The sequence below is a fragment of the Symphalangus syndactylus genome, chromosome 17 (assembly GCF_028878055.3).
Source record: "Symphalangus syndactylus isolate Jambi chromosome 17, NHGRI_mSymSyn1-v2.1_pri, whole genome shotgun sequence".
Classification (NCBI taxonomy): Eukaryota; Metazoa; Chordata; class Mammalia; order Primates; family Hylobatidae; genus Symphalangus; species Symphalangus syndactylus.
In genome coordinates, this window is record NC_072439.2 from 57,720,969 (window position 1) to 57,741,686 (window position 20,718).

The 20,718-nt window shown below is 40.6% G+C and overlaps 1 protein-coding gene across 3 annotated transcripts in view; it reads right to left on the minus strand.

Moving 5' to 3' along the window:
• The window catches only part of PLCH1 (phospholipase C eta 1), a 274,017-nt gene that overhangs the window by 217,240 nt on the left and 36,059 nt on the right, over positions 1-20,718 (minus strand). For all 3 annotated transcript variants that reach the window (XM_063620283.1, XM_063620281.1, XM_063620279.1), the window contains exon 2: positions 15,385-15,503. In XM_063620283.1, the coding sequence (XP_063476353.1) occupies positions 15,385-15,463 (79 nt within the window). In that variant the 5' untranslated portion in view covers positions 15,464-15,503. The remainder of the gene's footprint in view (positions 1-15,384; positions 15,504-20,718) is intronic.

Below are 20,718 nucleotides of genomic sequence, written 5' to 3' on the forward strand. Positions count from 1 at the left end.
AAAGATGATAAAATAGGAAACCAATAACATTTTATCACTTTATATAAATTAATCTAATTTAGAAATAATTTAGTACTATGATTTATGCAGAACTTGTTCTCTAGCTAAGAGAAAATTTTACATTACTAGTATCAGAAACATGGTGCCTACAGTTGCTAGATATTAAATGTCTACACTGATTTATATAATTTAGGAGAAATGGTAAGGGATAATGGATCAAAAATATAATTAGTGACCAAAATAAGAGACCTATGAGAATATTATTTCCCAGATGGGTTCTTGGAAGCTCAAGCAAGAGGATATATGTATTAAAAATGGTCTCAACAGGCTGCAAGTTGACATACTGAGACTAAGTATTTCTCTTTAAAAAATAACCATCCTCCTGTCACTGACTGATATAATTCCCAAGGATCGGAACACTATTATTTTTCTGGCAGACACACAGGGCAACTGCTTTAAAGGGTTAACTTCCACAACTAAAGGTCATTCACCTATGGTTTTGCAGAGTAGCAACTCTAAAACCTTTGTCCTAAGAAATGAAAAATGTCTAAACATCCTTTGGATTCACAGAGTCAACACTACCACCTAGTAAATTACCATATAGTGAAATCATTACTGGATCTAAATGCTACATGGATTATGTTACATTATTTGTAAAGTTCAGCACCTGGCTCCCCACAGAGTGTTAATAATCATTTTTACCTATGAAGACACAAAAAGAAGTCAGTTGGATGCCACTAGGCCAGGAGAGCCCTGTCTCACAGAGCCCTGCTGCCATCAGTGATGGGAAACCAAGACCTCAGCCCTTTAGCAGCTCCAAAGTGAATACTTCCAGACTTACCTGGCCAACACACAGAGGCTCTGAAATGCTTTCACATAAAATTCCTTTTATGTCACAATATTCCAATGCCGTAAATATCTAGTCATTTTTGATAATCAGAAAATGCAGCAATTTACAAGATTTATCCCACAGAAAATCCACTTAGCATTTCATAATACTTAGTTCAGATCATAAAGGCCAGTTGAGTTGGAATGACAGAATACTGGCTTTTAGAATTAACCCCAGGAGCAAGACGGCAGAACAGAAGCCTACACCATTCATCCCCACTGCTGGGACACCAAATTTTAACAGCTATCTGCACACAGAAAAGCACAATCACAGGAATCAAAAATCAGGTAACAGCTCAGCCACAGTGGGGTAGAGCAGAAAACAGGTTCTTAGGGTCCCTGAGTCCAGGCCTAGGCTTTTGGACAGCATTTCCAGACCTGCCCTGGGCCAGAAGGGAGTCCACTGCCTTGAAGGGTGGGTCCCAGGCCTGTCAGCATTCACCACTGCTGATGGAAGAGCCCTTGGACTTTAAGTGAACACAAGCAGGGGCCTAGCAAAAAGCCCCCATGGACCAGTGGTAGTGGGTGGCCACAGAGAAAGGCTCCTCTGCCTGTGGAAAGGGGAGGGAAGAGCAGGAAGGACTTTGTATTGAGGCCTGAGTGCCAGCTTAGCCGCTGTAGAATAGAACATCAGGTAAATTGCTAAAGTTTTTTACTTCAATCCCTGGCTCCCAGACAGCATCGCTGGACACGCCTGGGGCCTGGGGGGATCTTGCCATCCTGAAGGAAAGGGCCTAGGGCAAGGCCCAGTGCCATGCTGGCTTCAGGTCTGACCCAGCACAGTCCCGGTGGTTGTGATTACAGGGGTGCTTGCATCACCACCCTCCCAGCATCCCGGTGGCTCAGCAAAGAAAAAGAGAGACTCTATATGTTTGGGAAAAGTAAGGGGAAAAGAACAGGAGTCTGCCTGGTAATCTAGAAAATTCTTCCAGATCTTATCTAAGACCACCAAGGTGATAACTCTACGAGTCTGAAAAAACCACAGCATTATTGGACTTGGGACACAAGTCTCTTTTAACACCTGAAAGTCTTTCCAAGAAGAACAGGCACAAACAAGTTTAGACTGTGAAGACTACAATAAACACCTAACTCTTCAATGCCCAAACACCAAAGAACATCTGCCAGCATCAGCATCATCCAAGAAAACATGACCTTACCAAATAAACTAAATAAGCCACCAGGGACCAATTCTGGAGAAACGGAGATATATGACCTTTCAGACAGAGAATTCAAAATGGCTGTTTTGAGGAAAAGTCAAAGAAACTCAAGATAACACAGAAAAGGAATTCACAATTCTATCAGATATACTTTAAAAGGAGGTTGAAATAATTAAAAAGAACCAGCAGAAATTCTAGAGTTGAAAAATACAATTGACGTGATGAAGAATCTTTTAATAGCAGAATTGATCAAGCAGAAGAAAGGATTAGTGAGCTTAAAGACAGGCTATTTGAAAATACATAGTCAGGGGAGAAAAACAGAAAAAAGAATAAAAAACAATGAAGCACACCTACAGGATCTAAAAAATAGCCTCAAAAGGGCAAATCTAAAGTTATTGGCCTTAAAGAGGAAGTAGAGAGACAGAAATAGAAAGTTTATTCAAAGAGATAATATTAGAGAAATTCCTAAACCTAGGAAAAGATATCAACATTAAAGTACAAGAAGGTTAAAGAACACAAGGCAGATTTAACCCAAATAAGACTATTTCAAGGCATTTAATAATCAAACTCTCAAAGGTCAAGGATGAAGAAAGGATCCTAAAAGCAGCAAGAGAAAAAAAAGAAAAAAGAAAAAAAAAGAAAATAACATACAATGGAGCGCCAATACGTCTTGCAGCAGACTTTTCAGTGGGAACCTTACAAGCCAGAAGAGAGTGGCATGACATATTTAAAGTGTTGACAGAAAAAACTTTTACCTTAGAATTAACTTTGCCACTAGATGGTTGCTATCAATACGTTCCAGTCACTTACCTTCTCATCTATAAAAGGAGAGTGGTTTTACTCAGAGGTTTATAATTCACAAAAAGGGTAAGGAATAACAGATTATTCTGAAATATAATGAAAGCTAAGGACTTCGTTCAAAGGAAGAGGATGCACAAATGTACATGCATATCTACATAGAGTATCTAGCATAATGTTTACAAAAATTTCATAAGTGTCCTGAAGCCTGGCTATGGGTTTTGTTCAGAATCCCTTAATCAGAGGGCTCCCCTAGTCCTTGCTATCGTAGATCAGAGTATTACGTATATCCTTGACTATATCTTCATATGTTTTAGACACAGAGATTCAAATTTTTAAGCCTATTGTACAAAGAAAATTACCTGCCGATTCATAGCCCTCATGTTTCCTCCTTGGGAATTTGAGTATCAGGATGCTGCTGGGGGTCTTGGTCATCAGCTGTGCTCCTTACACACAAGTTTCCAACCTCTCAATGCTTTGTATGATGAAAAACAATTCTCTTCTCCCTCACACCCATCCTTCTTCCATCTGCTCCTTGGAGAATAGGACAAATTCCTCACTCCAGAGGACTAATACCCAAGCCCAGTGGTCTCCTAAAGCAATGCTGCTCATACTTAATCATCTGAGGACCTTGTTAAAATGCAGATTCTGGCTCATAAGGTCCCTGGTGGGGCTGAGAGTCTGCATTTTTAACAAGCTCCCAGGGACCACTCCAGTAGACACCAACTATAAGCCCTCACCCCTAGTTCCTCAGCCTCCTCCCCACACTCAGCCTAAGGGCAGCTCACACTGTGTCTCTAGAAGTTCTCTAGTAGCCTCTAAAGAAAGGGTGTTACAGCTCTTTTAAAACACAAGCCCACCCCCTCAGCAGCTTTAAAAGAAACAAGTTTGTGTAATGCATTGCTGTGTCACAATAGTGGAAAAACCCTGGATTTGAGAGTCTGACAAACCTGGGTTTGAACTCCATAATCCAATAATGTGACTTGTGGCAAACTGTGATTTCTATGAGTTTCATCTGTAAAATAGTCTTGTTGAGAGACTTAAAAGAGGTAATGCCACTCCTCAGCCTCCCGAGTGACTAGAGGCGCACGCTGCCACACCCGGCTAATTTTTTGTATTTTTAGTAGAGACGGGGTTTCACCGTGTTAGCCAGGATGGTCTTGATCTCCTGACCTCGTGATCCGCCCGCCTCGGCCCCCCAAAGTGCTGGGATTACAGGCGTGCGCCCGGCCTAATCATCAGCATTTTTTTAAAAAGCACCCTAGCAGATTCAAATGTATAACCAGATTTGAGAATCACTACTTAATGGTTTTTAAATCACTTTAAGAAAGCACAGACTTAAAACACATTATTGAGATTATAATCTATTTTTCCCATCTTTACTCTTTTCTATGCTTTCCAAATTTTCTACAGTGAACCTGTGTTGCTATCATCAGAAAAAATAAAGTGAAAAAAATTTTTTTTATTTAATTCTTCAGCTAAAACAGCGGAAGAGGTGATTTATTATATGGTTGTTACACTCGGCCACAAATAAACACAGAAATAGTCCAGAATGTCACAGGTCCAGGGCAGAGGACCAACATGGGCATTTTGTTTATGAGCAAGGTGGGTTTCAGAGGTGATTGGCGATCAGAGGGCGATGAAGTTCTAGATCCATTGAGACAAGCTCTAGACAGTAGCATGCAGTCCCACAACTTGTACCAGCATCCCCAGCGTCTGGCATTCCATGTTTCTGCTCCTCTGGCCTCCACGGTGCAACAAGCTAGCAGTTTACTTGGACCTCTGACTCATCTTTCTTCTTTTGCGCTTCAGCCTGCGCATTCGCTTCTTCCTCCACTTGGCTCTCATGGCGCAGAGGTTTCCAAGAAAATGGCGCTAAGGCCAAGAGCCGAAAATATATTTTAAAAGAAAAACAGCAGCGGCTGGATGTGGTGGCTCATGCCTGTAATCCCAGCACTTTGGGAGGCCAAGGAGGGTGGATCACCTGGGGTCACGAGTTCGAGACCAGCCTGGTCAACATGGTGAAACCCCATCTCAACTAAAAATACAAAAATTAGCCAGGCATGGTGGTGTGCACCTGTTATCCCAGCTACTTGAGAGGCTGAGGCAGGGGAATCACTTGAACCCGGGAGGCAGAGGTTGCAGTGAACCAAGATGGGGCCATTGCACTCCAGCTTGGGCCACAAGAGCGAAACTCTGTCTTAAAAAAAAAAGAAAGAAAAGAAAAGAAAAACAGCAGCTACAAATTCCTAAGCATAGATGATTCTTCTAATTCTTCTATATTTATATAGAAGAATTATATATAAATTTATATATATTTAATTAATATATATTTATTAATTTATTAATTTATATATTTAATTTATTAATTTATTAATTTATATATTTATTAATTTATTAATTAAGCATTAATAAATTAATGCTTAATTTATATTCAAATACTGTATTTCTATTCATGTCCTTCTTTTTTAACGCTCCCCCTTCCCTGCCCTTCAAGATTCAGTATAAAATAGACTATCATCACAGAAAATAACCATTATCAAATTCATGAATTCAATAGTTCTGTTGAGAAAATATGTATCGGTCACCCTAAGTCTGGGGTTTTCAACCCACCAAAATCTAATTGGCTGCCCACTAGAATCACATGAAGAGTTCTAACAATTTCCCCATACCCTGGCCACACCCCAGACCAAAAAATCAGAGCCTCTGAGCTGGGACCCAGGAAATAGTTTGGTTTTATTTTTGTTTTTGTTTTATCCCCAGGTGATTCCAATGCACAGCCAAGGCTGGGAACCATTGATTTAAAGCATTAATTACTTGTAAGTCTCCACATCTAGAGATGATAAGCTTCTACTTAGCTTAAAAACACAATACCATGAAATTCTCACATTGGCACAATTTTAAAGAATGGTCATTTGTAGAAATGCATTGATGTTCAATTTCAGGTTGGCAGGGAGTAAAACTAGGACACTAAACAATAAATGTGTTCCCTGTTCTTCCTTTTAATTGAGCATAAGCCACCATCCTTTACATTTCAATAGGAGAAATTCTAAAAACACTTATATGTCAGTCACATATGCTGACAAACAGACAAAAACATTTTCACAGATTCTATATTTATCCTACCCAGAGAGGTGTTTACTTCTCAGAGTGATCTTGCTACCTGTAAGTCAGGAATGGACTCTCATAGTGCCTGAGATTCTTAGATGAAAGGCCTAGGTGCTGACCATTTTTCTTGTTTGTGAAGCTGAAATAAAAGTGCATCTTCTTAACTTTTAAAGGAGTCCTATACTGTTTGATTATTCTCCTCATGTACCCCAACCCCAGGCCTCCTTTCCTCCTCTCTTACTGAGAAAGCTAGTGTTTTTTGTTTTTGTTTTTGGTTGTGTTTTTTTTTTTTATGCAGGTCTATTCCATGCTCTCTATAGTAAGGATTACCCCACAGACAACACTTACTTCTGGACTGGAGATTTTCAGACACAAGCAGCAGAGAATTTTAATAGTATGCAAACAACTGCAATTAAACAGCTTTACTAATAGTGCTATTTTAAAGAGAGAAACCTTCAGTTTCAAAGTCAGACAAAATACATATATATGTATAACCAACATGGAAAGTCTACAATGAACTCAAAAAGCCTTTTGAAATTACTTTAAGAAATTATTTTAAAGAAATGGCTTTGTCCTTGCCCATTTCAAGGCATTATGCATTTGTAATATATAATCTTTTCTAAGGCACACTTGGATTCTCATTGGTCTTCTTTTCCTTCTTCATCTTAGCAAGGATGGTTTATGAGTATTTTTTTTCTGGGTTTCCTATGGCAAAATTCTGAGTAAAGGCAAGGAGAGAGTTTACAGTCAGAGAAGTAATGCATTTCACAGCACAAAGATTAAAAACTAAACTTAACAGAGAGTGCAAAAATAGTGAAACTGTACTTATCTCCCCTATTAAATAAAATATAGAAATTCATTCAGCAATATTTTATTGAGCACCTACTATATGCAATGCATTGCACTGTGTGCTGCAGATAGAAGTCAGAACAGTCTCAGATCTCCTGGTCCTTGGGTTGGAGAGACAGAAATGAAACTAGTAATCACACAATTAATTGTTTTATTACAGTAATGATAACATAATGAAGCAGCAAAATGAAGCAGCAATGCACAGTGACAGGAGATCATAAAACAGGGCCTGACCTGGTCTGAGAAGTCAGAAAAGGCTTGTCTGCTGAGGGGACTTTTACTCTGGGACTGAAAGGATGTGTTCGAAGTTGGCTAAGTGAAGAAGCAGTGAGTTTTGTGGGCAAGGAATGCAAAGGTCAGTGCTGCTGGGGTGCAAAGAGAAGGGAAAGGGTGAGATAAGGTTGGCAAGGCAGATGAGTACCAGGGCAAGAGAGAATTCTGCTCCACACATGTTGAGTCTGAGAACTGACCTGGAGAGCATCTGTGGAGCCATCAGGTAGGCAGATGGACATCTGAGTATTCAGCATAGAGGGAAGGTCAAAGCCATGAACACACTTTTGGAGTTAGCATAGACATGGGAACTGAAGCCGTGGGAGTAGGTGAAGCCGCTCCACACTAGGCTAGAGGCTTTAAATTAAAAATCTGAATATTCCTTTGAAACCAACGATTTACACTTGAAATAACCCCAAACATATTTGCTGAAAGGAATGAGCCCTAAGAAAATATAAAACATGTCATAGATCTCTATGGGGATGACTTCATCCACATGGTAAAAAGGGACAAACTGCAGTTTTTCAACTTTCTTTTAATAGATAGGAGATTGGAGGGTTTCATGATTACAAATACAATCACTAATTATTACTGGATCCAAGGAAAAAAATATAGATCTTTTGCATAACTAAATTAAACAATTATGTTGCCCTAGAAGAACCCTGAATCTACTCATGGAAAGATTTTTCATCCTCCCATCAATTTCTGTGCATACATTAGAAACAGAGTGGGAAAGACAATTGGGAAAATGAGAGAGCAGAGGAAAACTAATTATAATTATGGAAATGCAGCTTCAAGAACAAAGGCTTAAATTTGTAACACAGGTCTAAGGGGAAATAATTCTCATAAGTAACCACTTAAAACATGAAAAGTCTGCAAATCTGAAGGAAAAAATGACGGTTTATTATACACATTATTTCTTCTTTCTAATTAATTAGAAAATTACCAATTCCAATTGCCAATTAGAAAATTGGTATTCCCAAGCATAAAGGAATAAAACAATCAAGGGCCTTTCTGCCTGGCTGGGCTCTCAATGGCCACAGGTTTACGAGAAAGAGTTTGAGAGTCTCATGCAAAAGGCCATCCAAGGCTTTCACTTGGCAGCAATAGGCTTGTTTCAGAAAATTGAAAGCTAAAGCTTCAAAGAATGAACACTGTCACTTCTCATCCACCTGGGCTTCCCATACATCCAGATCTCCAATTTGCCATTTAAAGAGCACCTTTTCATCCCCTCCATCGTTGCAGAAGATAAATGACCTTGCATAGAAAGCATGACAGAGAGATCACAGGGGGTTCAGTTACTCAGAAAAATCCCTTCATTGAATTAGATTCCCGATGAGGAATAGAGGCTGATACACCTCAACATGGATTTTTATACATACAGCTCATTGCTTGGGTCTGATCAATCCAGCTACATAATGTTGTAAAAAGCAAACAGAATAAAGAACACCAGTAGCTTTAGGGAAATTAAGTCGCCCTAATCTAAAATGTTAGTGAACAAGGACCTGCCTAGAGTGGCTCTAGGAGCCCAAGGAGAGCTGTCAGTGGTTGGGGGGCTGGGATTCCATCCATCAAAATCACATTACCTGAGCTGCTGTTAGGTGTATAATATCATCAATGCCCAGGGTGGCAGAGATGGCACTCTGAGGAATGAACCTGGAGGAAACACCCCTCACCCCCAGAAAGAAGCAGGGGAAGAGCTATGAAAGAATGACTTAGAGATTGCTTAAGTTGGTAACATATGGGAGCAGCCCCCACAGTGTGAGAAGAGACTGTCGTCAGTAGGTCTCAGAAGAGCAAGGGGCAACTTCACACCCCATTCCATCTTTCAAGCCCTTGCAGTCCGTAGAGCTCCACATGAAGAAATATGGAGAGAAGAGAAAGGGCAGGAGCCAGACAGTTGCCCCAGTGTCCTCAGGAGCACAGGAAGCTGTGCTCTAGCCAGAGGAAATTGACAGCAGAGAAGGCATGAGGCTGAAGCAAGATGGCAGGTCCTCTCAGGAGGGTCCTTGGTAACAGAGGGAGCCAGGATAAAACTGAGAATCTACAGAAGATGGAAGCAGAGGGAGTCTGGATCAACTCACCACTGCTGACATACAACAGGGACATGTGAGACAAAAAGCCTTTGCTGTCTCTTCCTTGTACCAAAATCTGTGGAACAGGGCCTTGAATTCTCCTTCAAGGGGAAGGAGTATAGCAGAGACAGAGGAACCCCCACCCTCAACCACCAACAGCCAGGTCAGGGGGTAAGGGGGCTTAATGAATTTGAGATTAAAATTTTAAAATGGACTGGACACTTAATAGCCAAAATTAGCCAGAAAGTGATAGAATCTACCCAAGATGCTACAATGGGACACAGTATTTTCTGAAGCATTCACTGAAGCATATATGCTACACTAAGTTGAGAATGCTCAATAAACCAGTTAAAAATGGAATGCTCATCATAAAGAAAGACCAAAAAGAGGAAAGAACTTTAGATTTTAAAATATAAATAAATAGCATTCACTGAGAGGCTTTCACCGAGAATTTTTTTTATCTCCAAGACATCAAAGAAGAGCCTATGTTCCCAAAAGGTCATAGAATAAGTATGTTTCATGCCAGCTCACATTAAAGGTTTTTGCCTTTGTGTTCTAAACTAGACATAAATATCCTCTTTTGTAAGGCCTGAATGGATGGCTATGATTTCCCTCAGACAGGGGAAGAAGAAAAGGAGATAAATCAATGCGGTCAGTTAACTCACAGCAAATTCTCCAATTAGCCTGTATTTAAAAGTAGTGTGAGTAGGGGAGGTAGACAATCTCGCATTTCTTAAAATTGTAGCGCTTAGAAACTTAGAGGTCATTTTCCATAAATGCCAGCATTTTGCTGATATGGAAAACTTAGTCCCAAAGAGAACAACTCACCCAGAGTAACTCAGCCAGTGGGAGCCCCTACAATGTGTCACACCTGGGTCAGGCCATGCTTCCCTCTGTCTAAATCTTCACCACCTGCAAGATGCACCTGAACATCATAGGCCTGAAAGGATACCTGCCCTGATGCTTTCTGCTTTGGTGGCCATCAATGGGAGGTAGAGAGCCTTTTGGGTGGGGCCAATAAAAGAAATCTACTGGGCAACGCTGCTTCCACAGTTAGTTCTATTATAATTTATAAAACTTAAATGACTCAAATATATTTTCTCCCTTAAGGCCTATCTTCTTTTATCTTCTTTGTTTTTTTTTTTAACTCTTCCTCTCAATTTGTCTTTGAAATTTTTCCCTGGTCCTCTCTAATAATTTAATGATAATATTTTTAATCTTTTATCTTTTTTTTTTTTTGAGACAGAGATTTGCTCTTGTTGCCCAGGCTGGAGTGCAATGGCGCCATCTCAGCTCACTGCAACCTCCATCTCTCAGGTTCAAGCGATTCTCCTGCCTCGGCCTCCCAAGTAGCTGGGATTACAGGCACCCCCCCGCCCCCTGCCCAGCTAAATCTTTGTATTTTTAATAGAGACAGGGTTTCACCATGTTGGCCAGGCTGGTCTTGAACTCCTGACCTCAGGTGATCCACCTGCCTCAGCCTCCCAAAGTGCTGGGATTACAGGCATGAACCACTGCGCCCAGCCTGATACTTTTAATCTTAATGATGTTCACGAAATCTTGATTGTCATTGCATTAATAGGAATTCTATGTGCACAAGTATTTTCTGGACCTAGAAAAGGAGGCTTATAAAGTTATGGCTGGAAAAGCTAGGCTTTGATTTGTAAAGAAATGCCACTCTAACATAAAATCTAGTATGCCCCACAAACCTAAAGCAGGCAGGCTGCCAAAGTCTAATAAACTGGCTGAAATCAATTGGAACCCTAATTCACTTTTGCATAACTTCATTCTCCTTGCATATTTACCAGTCAGGATCTGGCATTCTTCTCTTTTCTTCCAGTGCAGATGGAACTCCAGCGAGGGAGAGCTTTTCACTCTTCATTTTTTAATATAATCACATTTGTCCTGAAAGCTTGTGTCAGTCCTAGATACTGGTCTCTCCATGGTCAGGAGAAACCTGTGACCATTCACACACACACACACATACACACACACACACCACTACCTCTCTCCCCTAAAGGGAAATGCAGCATTTTGCCAGTGCAACACTAACTACAAAGTTTACAGTCCAAAAAGAAATCTTATCCTCTCTTCAATGCCATCTTGCCAGCCTTTCATTCTCATACCCCCGGCCTGAAGAACACTTCCATCTATCATACACCTATCTTGATGTTTGACTACATAGAGACCTCACACCTTGCTGCTATAAGGGAACTTTACAATCTGGCACAGTCCTCACTTGAAAGACAGGGAAACTGAGGGCCCCAGAAGTGACATGAGGCTACACAAGTTAGTTGTTAAACTTGGATTAGAACTAGTCTTCAGGATCCCATTTCAGCCTACTTTCCATTACAAACTAGCCAGGAAGGGGAGGCTAGATAAAAAGTAATCATTTAATTAATTAACTAAGTCAATTAGTTGTATTAAAATGTAGTTCTGAGGCAAAGTAAAAGTATTAACATATATACAAGGCAACTTCTTAAAAAGGCATACTGTATAAATATTTAATAACAGAATTACCGTTAATTTTATCCCTAGATAGTAAAAGGTACTCCTAATTCAGTCCAAAATGTTTCTAGTCTAGATTTGTAATGGTTACTCAGAAATACTCATTTAACAACATGATGGCAACAAAAATAAATTTTCCCATAAGAAGTTGAGATGATACCCTAATAACTTATGGGAAAGCAATTAATACTTTTTCCAATAGTACAATTATAACTGGCAGTATGTGAAAACAAACATTAAGTCACTTACTAAGGAGCTCAAATGTTTGGAAAGGCTTATGTGCATAAGAAATTGCACGTGCATATTAATTGCAAATACACTGATTATTGGTTAAGAATCAAGACTGCATCTCAGGTCAGAAAAAAAAATACTGCAGTTCACTGAAAGCAAGAGAAACAGCTGAAGGTATAGGCAATTTTCAAATCAGGATAAATCATGAAGGTATAAGCCATTAAGGCAGGGTTCATACCGTACCAAACATTCTTTGCTCAAGATTTTTTTCTGTTGCAAACATATCAGAAGACTAAAAGTCAAGTAGGGGAAGATCCCAGAGATTAGCTTCTCTGATAGGTGCAAATTCCTTTGGGTTTTTCCTAAAAATCCAAGCAAAAGACAGACGAGGGAAATGCAAAAATTCATCATTCCTAGCAAGGTTTCTCTCATCGCTGGACATAGTAGTCAATTCAACCAGTTCATTTCCGTTAAGCACTATTTCCCAACCTTTCCAGATATTTCATTCCTGCCTCAGAAATGTGAAGATGAAATAGTAGGTAAATAAAAGACTGGACATAAGCAGACTCTTAACAGTAGGTTTAATAGTCTCTTTCTCTTTGGGTTCTGGGATTGTGGGTAATATTCTGAATTGTTTCCAATGAGAATATACCACCTCTATAATCAGAAAATGAGGCTATGAATATGCTTTATGAACTGTGAAACGACACAAATGTTACATTTTTATTTTTGCTACTATTGACCATTTTAGAGTTCTCATTTTAATGTAGCTCTTTTATCCTGGCAACACTGCTGAAGTCTGTCTATAGAAAGAGAACCTGGCTGGCATAATTTGCACATCCAAGTCTGCTTATTCCAAAAGTCTATTGTTCTGCACGGGAAATGGTTCTTTTCTGTTTATGGAAGAAGTTTTGTTTCTTTTTGTCTTGGTTCATTTGGTTATGTAAGGAGAGTTATCAGCAAAAACAAGGAGAAGCCAAAGTGAATAAGCAAAAGCATGGTCAGTAAATGTTCAAGAAGCCCAAGAGAAATCTGACATTTCCTACTCAACATGTCCTGTCCCCTTTATTTTCTCAGAAATGTTCTGAAATCCTCTACAAAGACATTATCACTAGAGCTCCCTTGGTTTAAAATATCCCAAGACTTCTCACAATTCTTCCTTAAGTTAATAAGTTCCTATGTTAACAGATTCATTTTCAGCAGAGGTAGAAGAGCAAAAGGCATCTTTCTTTCCTGAATTACAACATATCCTGAGGCAAGGAAATTCAAAATGATATTTTACACTATCAGAAATATATAAAGCTATTGCTGTATTATAAATGAATAGAATCATTGTTCTAATTGGCTTTGATCCTTTTAATCTTGGGAGGATTTAATATCTCTAAACCCTTTCGAAAGAGTAATTCTTGAATGCAAGAAGTAACCAATTCATATTTTAAGTGTTATACTGCCCCCTTGTGTATCTTGTGTTTAGTGAAAAGGGAGCTCAGACAATACAGTAATTGTAATTCTCAGAAATACTTCAGTGGAATCTGAGTTTAGAACTAGAAACAGCCTCAAAAATCATTGAGACCAGCATGCTCATTTCACAGAAAAGAGAACTGAGTTCCTGAAAGATTACATAACTTGTCCAAGACCATACACTGCTAGTCAATGACAGAGCAAATACTGTTATATAGAACTTAAGCCTCAGAATGTCAATTTTTTTTATTAAAATGGAGATGGCAGCCTGAAAGAAGAAAAAATAGTGAGGTGTTGGAATTAGGCATATCAGGATTTGAATTTTAGGTCACCATTTCACAATCTCCACAAGCTTTAGTTACCCCATTCATAAAATGGGTTGAATAATAGCTATGGCAAAGTCCTTGAAAGGATTCCGTATGACAACGTTAATGTTCATCAAGCCCTTAGCATAAGTATCTGCAATATAGTAATAAACTAATTGGTAATATGATTATAAAAACACATAGAAAAAATTTTAAATGATTATACCCTTTGAGATCTCTGAATAAAGGCATTCTAAAATAATGAAAATAATAATGCGTTTAAGGCACTTAAATCTAAACTCTTTAAAAACTGGCACAAAATAAAGCTTGAAAAAATAAACCTAGTTCTTCTAACTCCCGTGATTCTTCTATTACCATGTTTACTCTTTTTAATACAAATAAATTTGCAACAGAACAATACATAAATCAAACACTGCATGAGAGATAAAGCAATGAACAGGACCCTTGGCTGAGGCTACAGAAAAGCAACGCAGAACCTCAGTGCCACAGGGTCAAGTCGCCATTCCCACGTCTGCTCTGCTAAGGGCACTTCACCACTGGAATGTCGAGAGAACCAGCCTGGAAAGGTGGAGGCAGAAATTTTCATGCTGATCTTGCTAATACCTAATTAGTTACATCAACTTGGGCAGTTATTTCATCTCTGTTTCTCTTTCTTCATCTGTAAAATGAAATCACTCTCTACTTTATAATGCCTTTTAGTGAGGTGGTATAATGAATGTTGAAAAAACACTATAAGCACTAAAGTGCTTAATAAAGTAAGGTTAAATTTGTTATCTTAAACTTAGTTTAAAGCAATAATAAACATTAATTCTGTCATCAAATTGGGGAAGACTTCAGAACAATCTTAGGTGAAAGCAGCTTAGATTATAGGATTCTGTTAAAGAGCACTTCACTCCCCCTGAAATCTCTCTCTTCCCTCTACAATTCCACAGGCCTCTGATAGAGATTACTCCAAAAATTCTGGCACCACATAAGTCTTTGGCTTTTAAATCAGTTTCACCCTAGGGTAGCTTGACAGCAGGATTGACAGAGTTTATCCCTGACTGTATACCACAAAACAAACAGATACCAGCAGGGTAAAGGCAATTTGTCTTAGTTTGCCATGAAAATGACTAATATTGATTACTCTGATTCACAGCTGCAGTCCTCCACCCTGATAGTAACGGTTTAGTGCTGCAAACTGTTCTGTTCTGTTGTTATATGGGACATAATGCATAGATAGGTCTTAAAGCCCTAAAGGACAGCAATAAAAGTGGGTGGACTTCTCTTCAATAAGTGTCTAAAGCAGGTGGCCACAAGCAACCTCTAACATCTCAATTTGGAAGGCCACGCTATGCTGGTAATAAGCATTGACTGGTGATCCACAAATATTAACTGAACAATTATATGGCCCTCACCCAAAATAATTACAAACATCAGAAAGGGATATTACTGGAGTTGACAGTGTGGTAGAAGGGGAAAGGCACTGGTACCAACTACCCTACAAAATAGAAAGAGATAACACTATTATAGTTGTTGAGGTGGGGCCCATTCCTTACACCTGGAGATAGTTGGTGCAATGGGACTTCTTGGGTAATTATTCATAAACACGTTAACTCAAGCTCTTGGTTCCATCCAACAATTATACCATATTTGCATCTAGAGTGCTAGAATAAAAGTCCTGTCAGAAACAAAATAAAAGATCCAACTACATAAATACAAGAGACAGCTTACCATGAAACACACTGTTGTCCACCAGAAAATGCCTGCGGTACTGCACACAGTTCCTTTTTTCCAAGTTCCAGTAACTCATTGTCAGAAGATTTCTGGCACAGCATCAAAACCAAATTGCCCTGTCAAGGGAAACAGAATGAGACAAAAATGAAGAAAATGGCAGCCACACGCTCACACTGGTAGCATAATGCCATTGGTTGCCCAGCATTATGGGGCAAAACATACGGCATACAACTTCTCCACACATGGAGCTGGAATCCCCCAGGCCCTAAGAAATTTCTCACAAGTCTTCCCAGGGTCTAGAATGACATTTAGCATATCAAAACAGCAACTTCTTCAAACCACCTTTCAGGGCTCAATGTTACCCATCTCCAGGGGAAATAAACCTACCATCAGGGAGCAGGTTTCAGGTTTCAGGACCGGTTTACGTGCTCCCGGCCTCACTCCTAGTAGTCCAAGATCCAAACTAATCAACACTGGTAACATTTCAGGAAATTTCAGTTGCAGGTGCGGAGGCAACTAACAGGAACGAAGCTATCATTCCCAGTTCCTGAATTTTGGGTCAGTACAGCATCCATGTGGCCAAGAATGAGCCAAGCACATTAATAAAATGCGCCTCCCTCTTTTTGGTTCATTGCTGGTGTCCATTTAGGACCGCTAGAGTCTGGATCTGCCCAGGCTGAACTCACTGATGTAACTAGAGCTGGGCACAGGCCTCAGCAAGGTAAACTAGCAGTGCCTGCTCCTACGTAAGACTTGCTCCATCACAGACACAGAGAAACACAATGCTAGCTAGAGCAACAACTTGAAAAGCAGAGATCTGAGTCGATGAATTAAATTCCTCCAAAAGCTGACGTGCATAACCCTGAACAAGGCCTCCTTTGTTCACAGGATTTGGCTAAAGCAACTTTTCAGAATTCCAACCTCCTTTCTGTTCACAGAATAAAGCCAGGCAAAACCAAGCAAGGCTGGCATGAAGCAAAACCCACAGGTGGGAAACAATTTGTCATCTCTCCTACTAAAACAACCTAGAATTTTGTAAACGTACCCCAGGATGAGATCAGTCACTTAGTGAAAAAAATATATATTATCAGAGTGTTGTCTATTCGTTAATGGAACAATTGGTGAAGGCTCCTGAAGCTTTTGTCAGAACTTCTCCTTGGCTCCCTATGGCCCAATCTTAACCCACCCCACCAGGGATCTTACCTAATTCCCGACTATCCTGCCTTTTCTCTGGCTTCATGCTAGACTCACCACTTGCTCTTGCCTCATACCCACCTGGCTAATCTGACTGCTTATCCTACTCCCCAAGGCTGAGGGAGTCTTACTACTGTATGGAACTGACTACAAAATACAACAGAATATAGTTAATTATGAAAACAACCCAACCTCTGCCCTCTCCCCAGCCAATACTATATACTACAAAGGTCTCTTCTTTAAAAAGTATTTTTAGTTATACAAATAATGCAGTTATATGTTCATTGTTTTTAATAATGTGCATTTGTGTATAGTTAGCAAAATATATTCACATATATGACTCTCATTTGCCCCTTATTAATCTTCTGAGGTGAGTACTGTTTTCTCCTTCTACAACATTAAAGAAGATGACAAGGTGTTAGAGATTAACCGATTCACCCAATGCTGCTAGGAAAAAATAGTAACGAGACTTGAAGCCATATCTTCATATTCCAAAGTCAAGCCCTAATAGGAACTAGGACTTTACAAAATGAGGTGGTTTAAAAAATACAATCTGGGCTGGGCACGGTGGCTCACGCCTGTAATCCCAGCACTTTGGGAGGCCAAGGCGGGCGGATCATGAGGTCAAGAGATCGAGCCCAGCCTGAGCAACATGGTGAAACCCCCGTCTCTAGTAAAAATACAAAAATTAGCCAGGCGTGGTAGCACACGCCTTTATCCCAGCTACTCAGGAGGTTGAGGAAGGAGAATCGCTTGAACCCTGGAGGCGAAATTTGCAGTGAGCCGAGATGGCGCCACTGCACTCCAGCCTGGGCGGCAGAGTGAGACTCCATCTCAAAAAACAATGTGTTGAGATTATAGGTATGAGCCTCCATGCTCAGCCTCTATTTCTTTAAGAGATAAATTGCGCAGGGCATGGCAACTCATGTCTGTAATCCCGGCACTTTGGGAGGCCGAGGCGGGCGGATCACGAGGTCAGGAGATCGAGACCATCCTGGCTAACATGGTGAAATCCCGTCTCTACTAAAAAAAAACACAAAAAAATTAGCCGGGTGTAGTGGCGGGCACCTGCAGTCCCAGCTACTTGGGAGGCTGAGGCAGGAGAATGGCGTGAACCCAGGAGGCGGAGCTTGCAGTGAGCTGAGATCATGCCACTGCACTCCAGCCTGGGCGACAGAGCAAGACTCTGTCTCAAAAAAAAAAAAAAAAAAAAAAAATTGGCCGGGCGCAGTGGCTCATGCCTGTAATCCCAGCACTTTGGGAGGCCGAGGTGAACGGATCATGAGGTCAGGAGTTTGAAACCAGCCTGGCCAATTGGTGAAACCCCGTCTCTACTAAAAATACAAAAAATTAGGCTGGGTGCAGTGGCTCACTCTTGTAATCCCAGCACTTTGGGAGGCTGAGGCGGGCAGATCACAAGGTCAGGAGTTCAAGACCAGCCTAACCAACATGGTGAAACCCCATCTCTACTAAAAACACAAAAATTAGCCAGACGTGGTGGCACACGCCTATAATCCCAGCTACTCAGGAGGCTGAGGCAGGAGAATCACTTGAACCCAGGAGACGAAGGTTGTAGTGGGCTGAGATCCTGCCACTGTATTCCAGCCTGGGCAACAAAGACTCCATCTCAAAAAAAAAAAAAAATCTGCAAATTATTATACATTCCTCCCCTCAAAAGGTAGAATCTAAATTCACCCTCCCTTGAATATGGGCTGGACTCAGTGACTCGTTTCTAACAATATTAGCTGATTAGCTGGAAATGATGCTATGAGTCTTCCAAGATGAGGTCATAAGAAGGATACCACTTCTGCCTGGTTCCCTATCTCTCAAGACGCTTGCATTGGAACCCAGCTACCACACCGTAAGGAAGCCCAGATTTAAGTGTTCTAGCTCACAGGCCCCGCTAGCCCCTCACCCAGCAGCCAGCATCAGCCACAGACATGTGCTATGCTGAATGTTTGTGTCTGCCCCAACTTCATATGGTGAAATCTAATGCCCCCCAATGTGACAGTATTAGTCTCCACCCTTATGATTAGGATTAGTGCCCTTATAAAAGAGACCCTAGAGAGCTAGCCCTACCTCTCAACCATGTCAGCAAGAAGTCAGCAGTCTACAACCCAGGAAAGGGCCCTCACCAGACATCAAATCTGCCAATGCCTTGATCTTAGACTTCCCAGCCTCCAGAATTGTGAGAAATAAATTTCTGTTATTTATAAGCTACCCAGTTTATGGTATTGTTATAGCAGCCCAAAATGAACTAAGACAACATGAGAATAAATGAATCTACAGATGATTCTAACCCCAAGTATTTCAGATGAGGCCACAGATACTGATGAGCAGAAATAAGCCATCCCTCTGTGCCTCACATTTCTGACCTATAGAAACAGTGAAAGATAAGGCCAGGCGCAGTGGCTCATGCCTGTAATCCCAACACTTTGGGGGGCCAAAGTGGGTGGATCACCTGAGGTCAAGAGTTCGAGACCAGCCTGGCCAACAAGGCAAAACTCCGTCTCTACTAAAAATACAAAAATTAGCCAGGCGTGAGGGCGGGCACCTGTAATCCCCGCTACTCGGGAGGCTGAGGAAGGAGAATCACTTGAACCCAAGAGACGGAGGTTGCAGTGAGCCAAGACCATGCCACTGCACTCCAGCCTGGGCAACAAGAACAAAACTCCGTCTCAAAAAAAAAAAAAAAAAAAAAAAAAAAAAAAAAAAAAAAAAAAAAAAAAAAAAAACAGTGAAAGATAATAAATATTCTTTTAAGACAAAAGATGTGGCATATGGCACATATACACCATGGAATACTATGCAGCCATAAAAAATGATGAGTTCATGTCCTTTGTAGGGACATGGATGAAACTGGAAAACATCATTCTCAGTAAACTATCGCAAGGACAAAAAACCAAACACCGCATGTTCTCACTCATAGGTGGGAATTGAACAATGAGAACTCATGGACACAGGAAGGGGAACATCACACTCTGGAGACTGTTGTGGGTTGCGGGGAGTGGGGAGGGACAACATTGGGAGATATACCTAATGCTAAATGACGAGTTAATGGGTGCAGCAAACCAACACGGCACATGGATACATATGTAACAAACCTGCACATTGTGCACGTGTACCCTAAAACCTAAAGTATAATAATAAAAAATATATATATGAATAATAGGTGGTTATCAAAATTAAAAAAAAAGATGTGGGGTAATTTGTTACATAGCAATAGATAATGTAACATGTAATACATGTAACATGCTCTCAGAGGATGATCATCCAATCAGAGTTGAGACCTTCAACTCTTTCGGGACAGAAGCACAAACCTACAGACATGTATGTAATATTCACATACTTGGGCACTAGCTCACATCAATGGCCCAGGCTTTCCAGCTTCCAGATCCTTTTGCTTTTCTTTAAGGGCTAGGTAACATGCCACTGCCTTCATGAAATGCCCCCAGGAATCTCTCCCTCCAGTTTACCTAAAATTCTTTCATGCACTGAACTCCCATAATCCTGTTTCCCAGTTACTGAGAACCTACTATACAACAGGAACTTTGATACGGCTTTACATCAGTGAGCCTCAACCTTGGCTACACATTAGAATCATCTGGGAAGCTTAAGACTCCTGACTCCCAAGCTACACCCAGGCCAATTACATCAGAATCTCTAGGGGTGGGATTCAGGCATCAGCAGGAGACAGGAAAAGATGCTCTCCCTCTGGCCTTCAGATTTAGAGATAATGGAGGTAGAGATAATAAATAGAGTTAGTAGGCCTGGGGCAAGGGAAGAGAGCTGTGCGATAAGCCTCATTTTAGCTTCCACCAGATTCAGAAGAGCCAGGCCGTAGGGCTCACTAAAGGGATTCAAGTGAAAGAGATGTTAGACATCAACTAAGACAAACTTCTCATGGTGTAGCCAGAAGGAAACCGAGGCCCAGAAAGGATGTGTGGCTTGCAAGATAACACCTCTGGCTGGAAGATGATAAACTGGTGGGAAACCCAGCCTCAGCAGTTCCAAAGCAGGTTGAGTCTTTCATGGCCCCGTTTGTGTGAACACGGTAGGTAAAAACAACTACTGAAGTATACTACATTCATTTATTTTTTAGACAATTTATATTACATTAGAGATGTATTTCCCCTG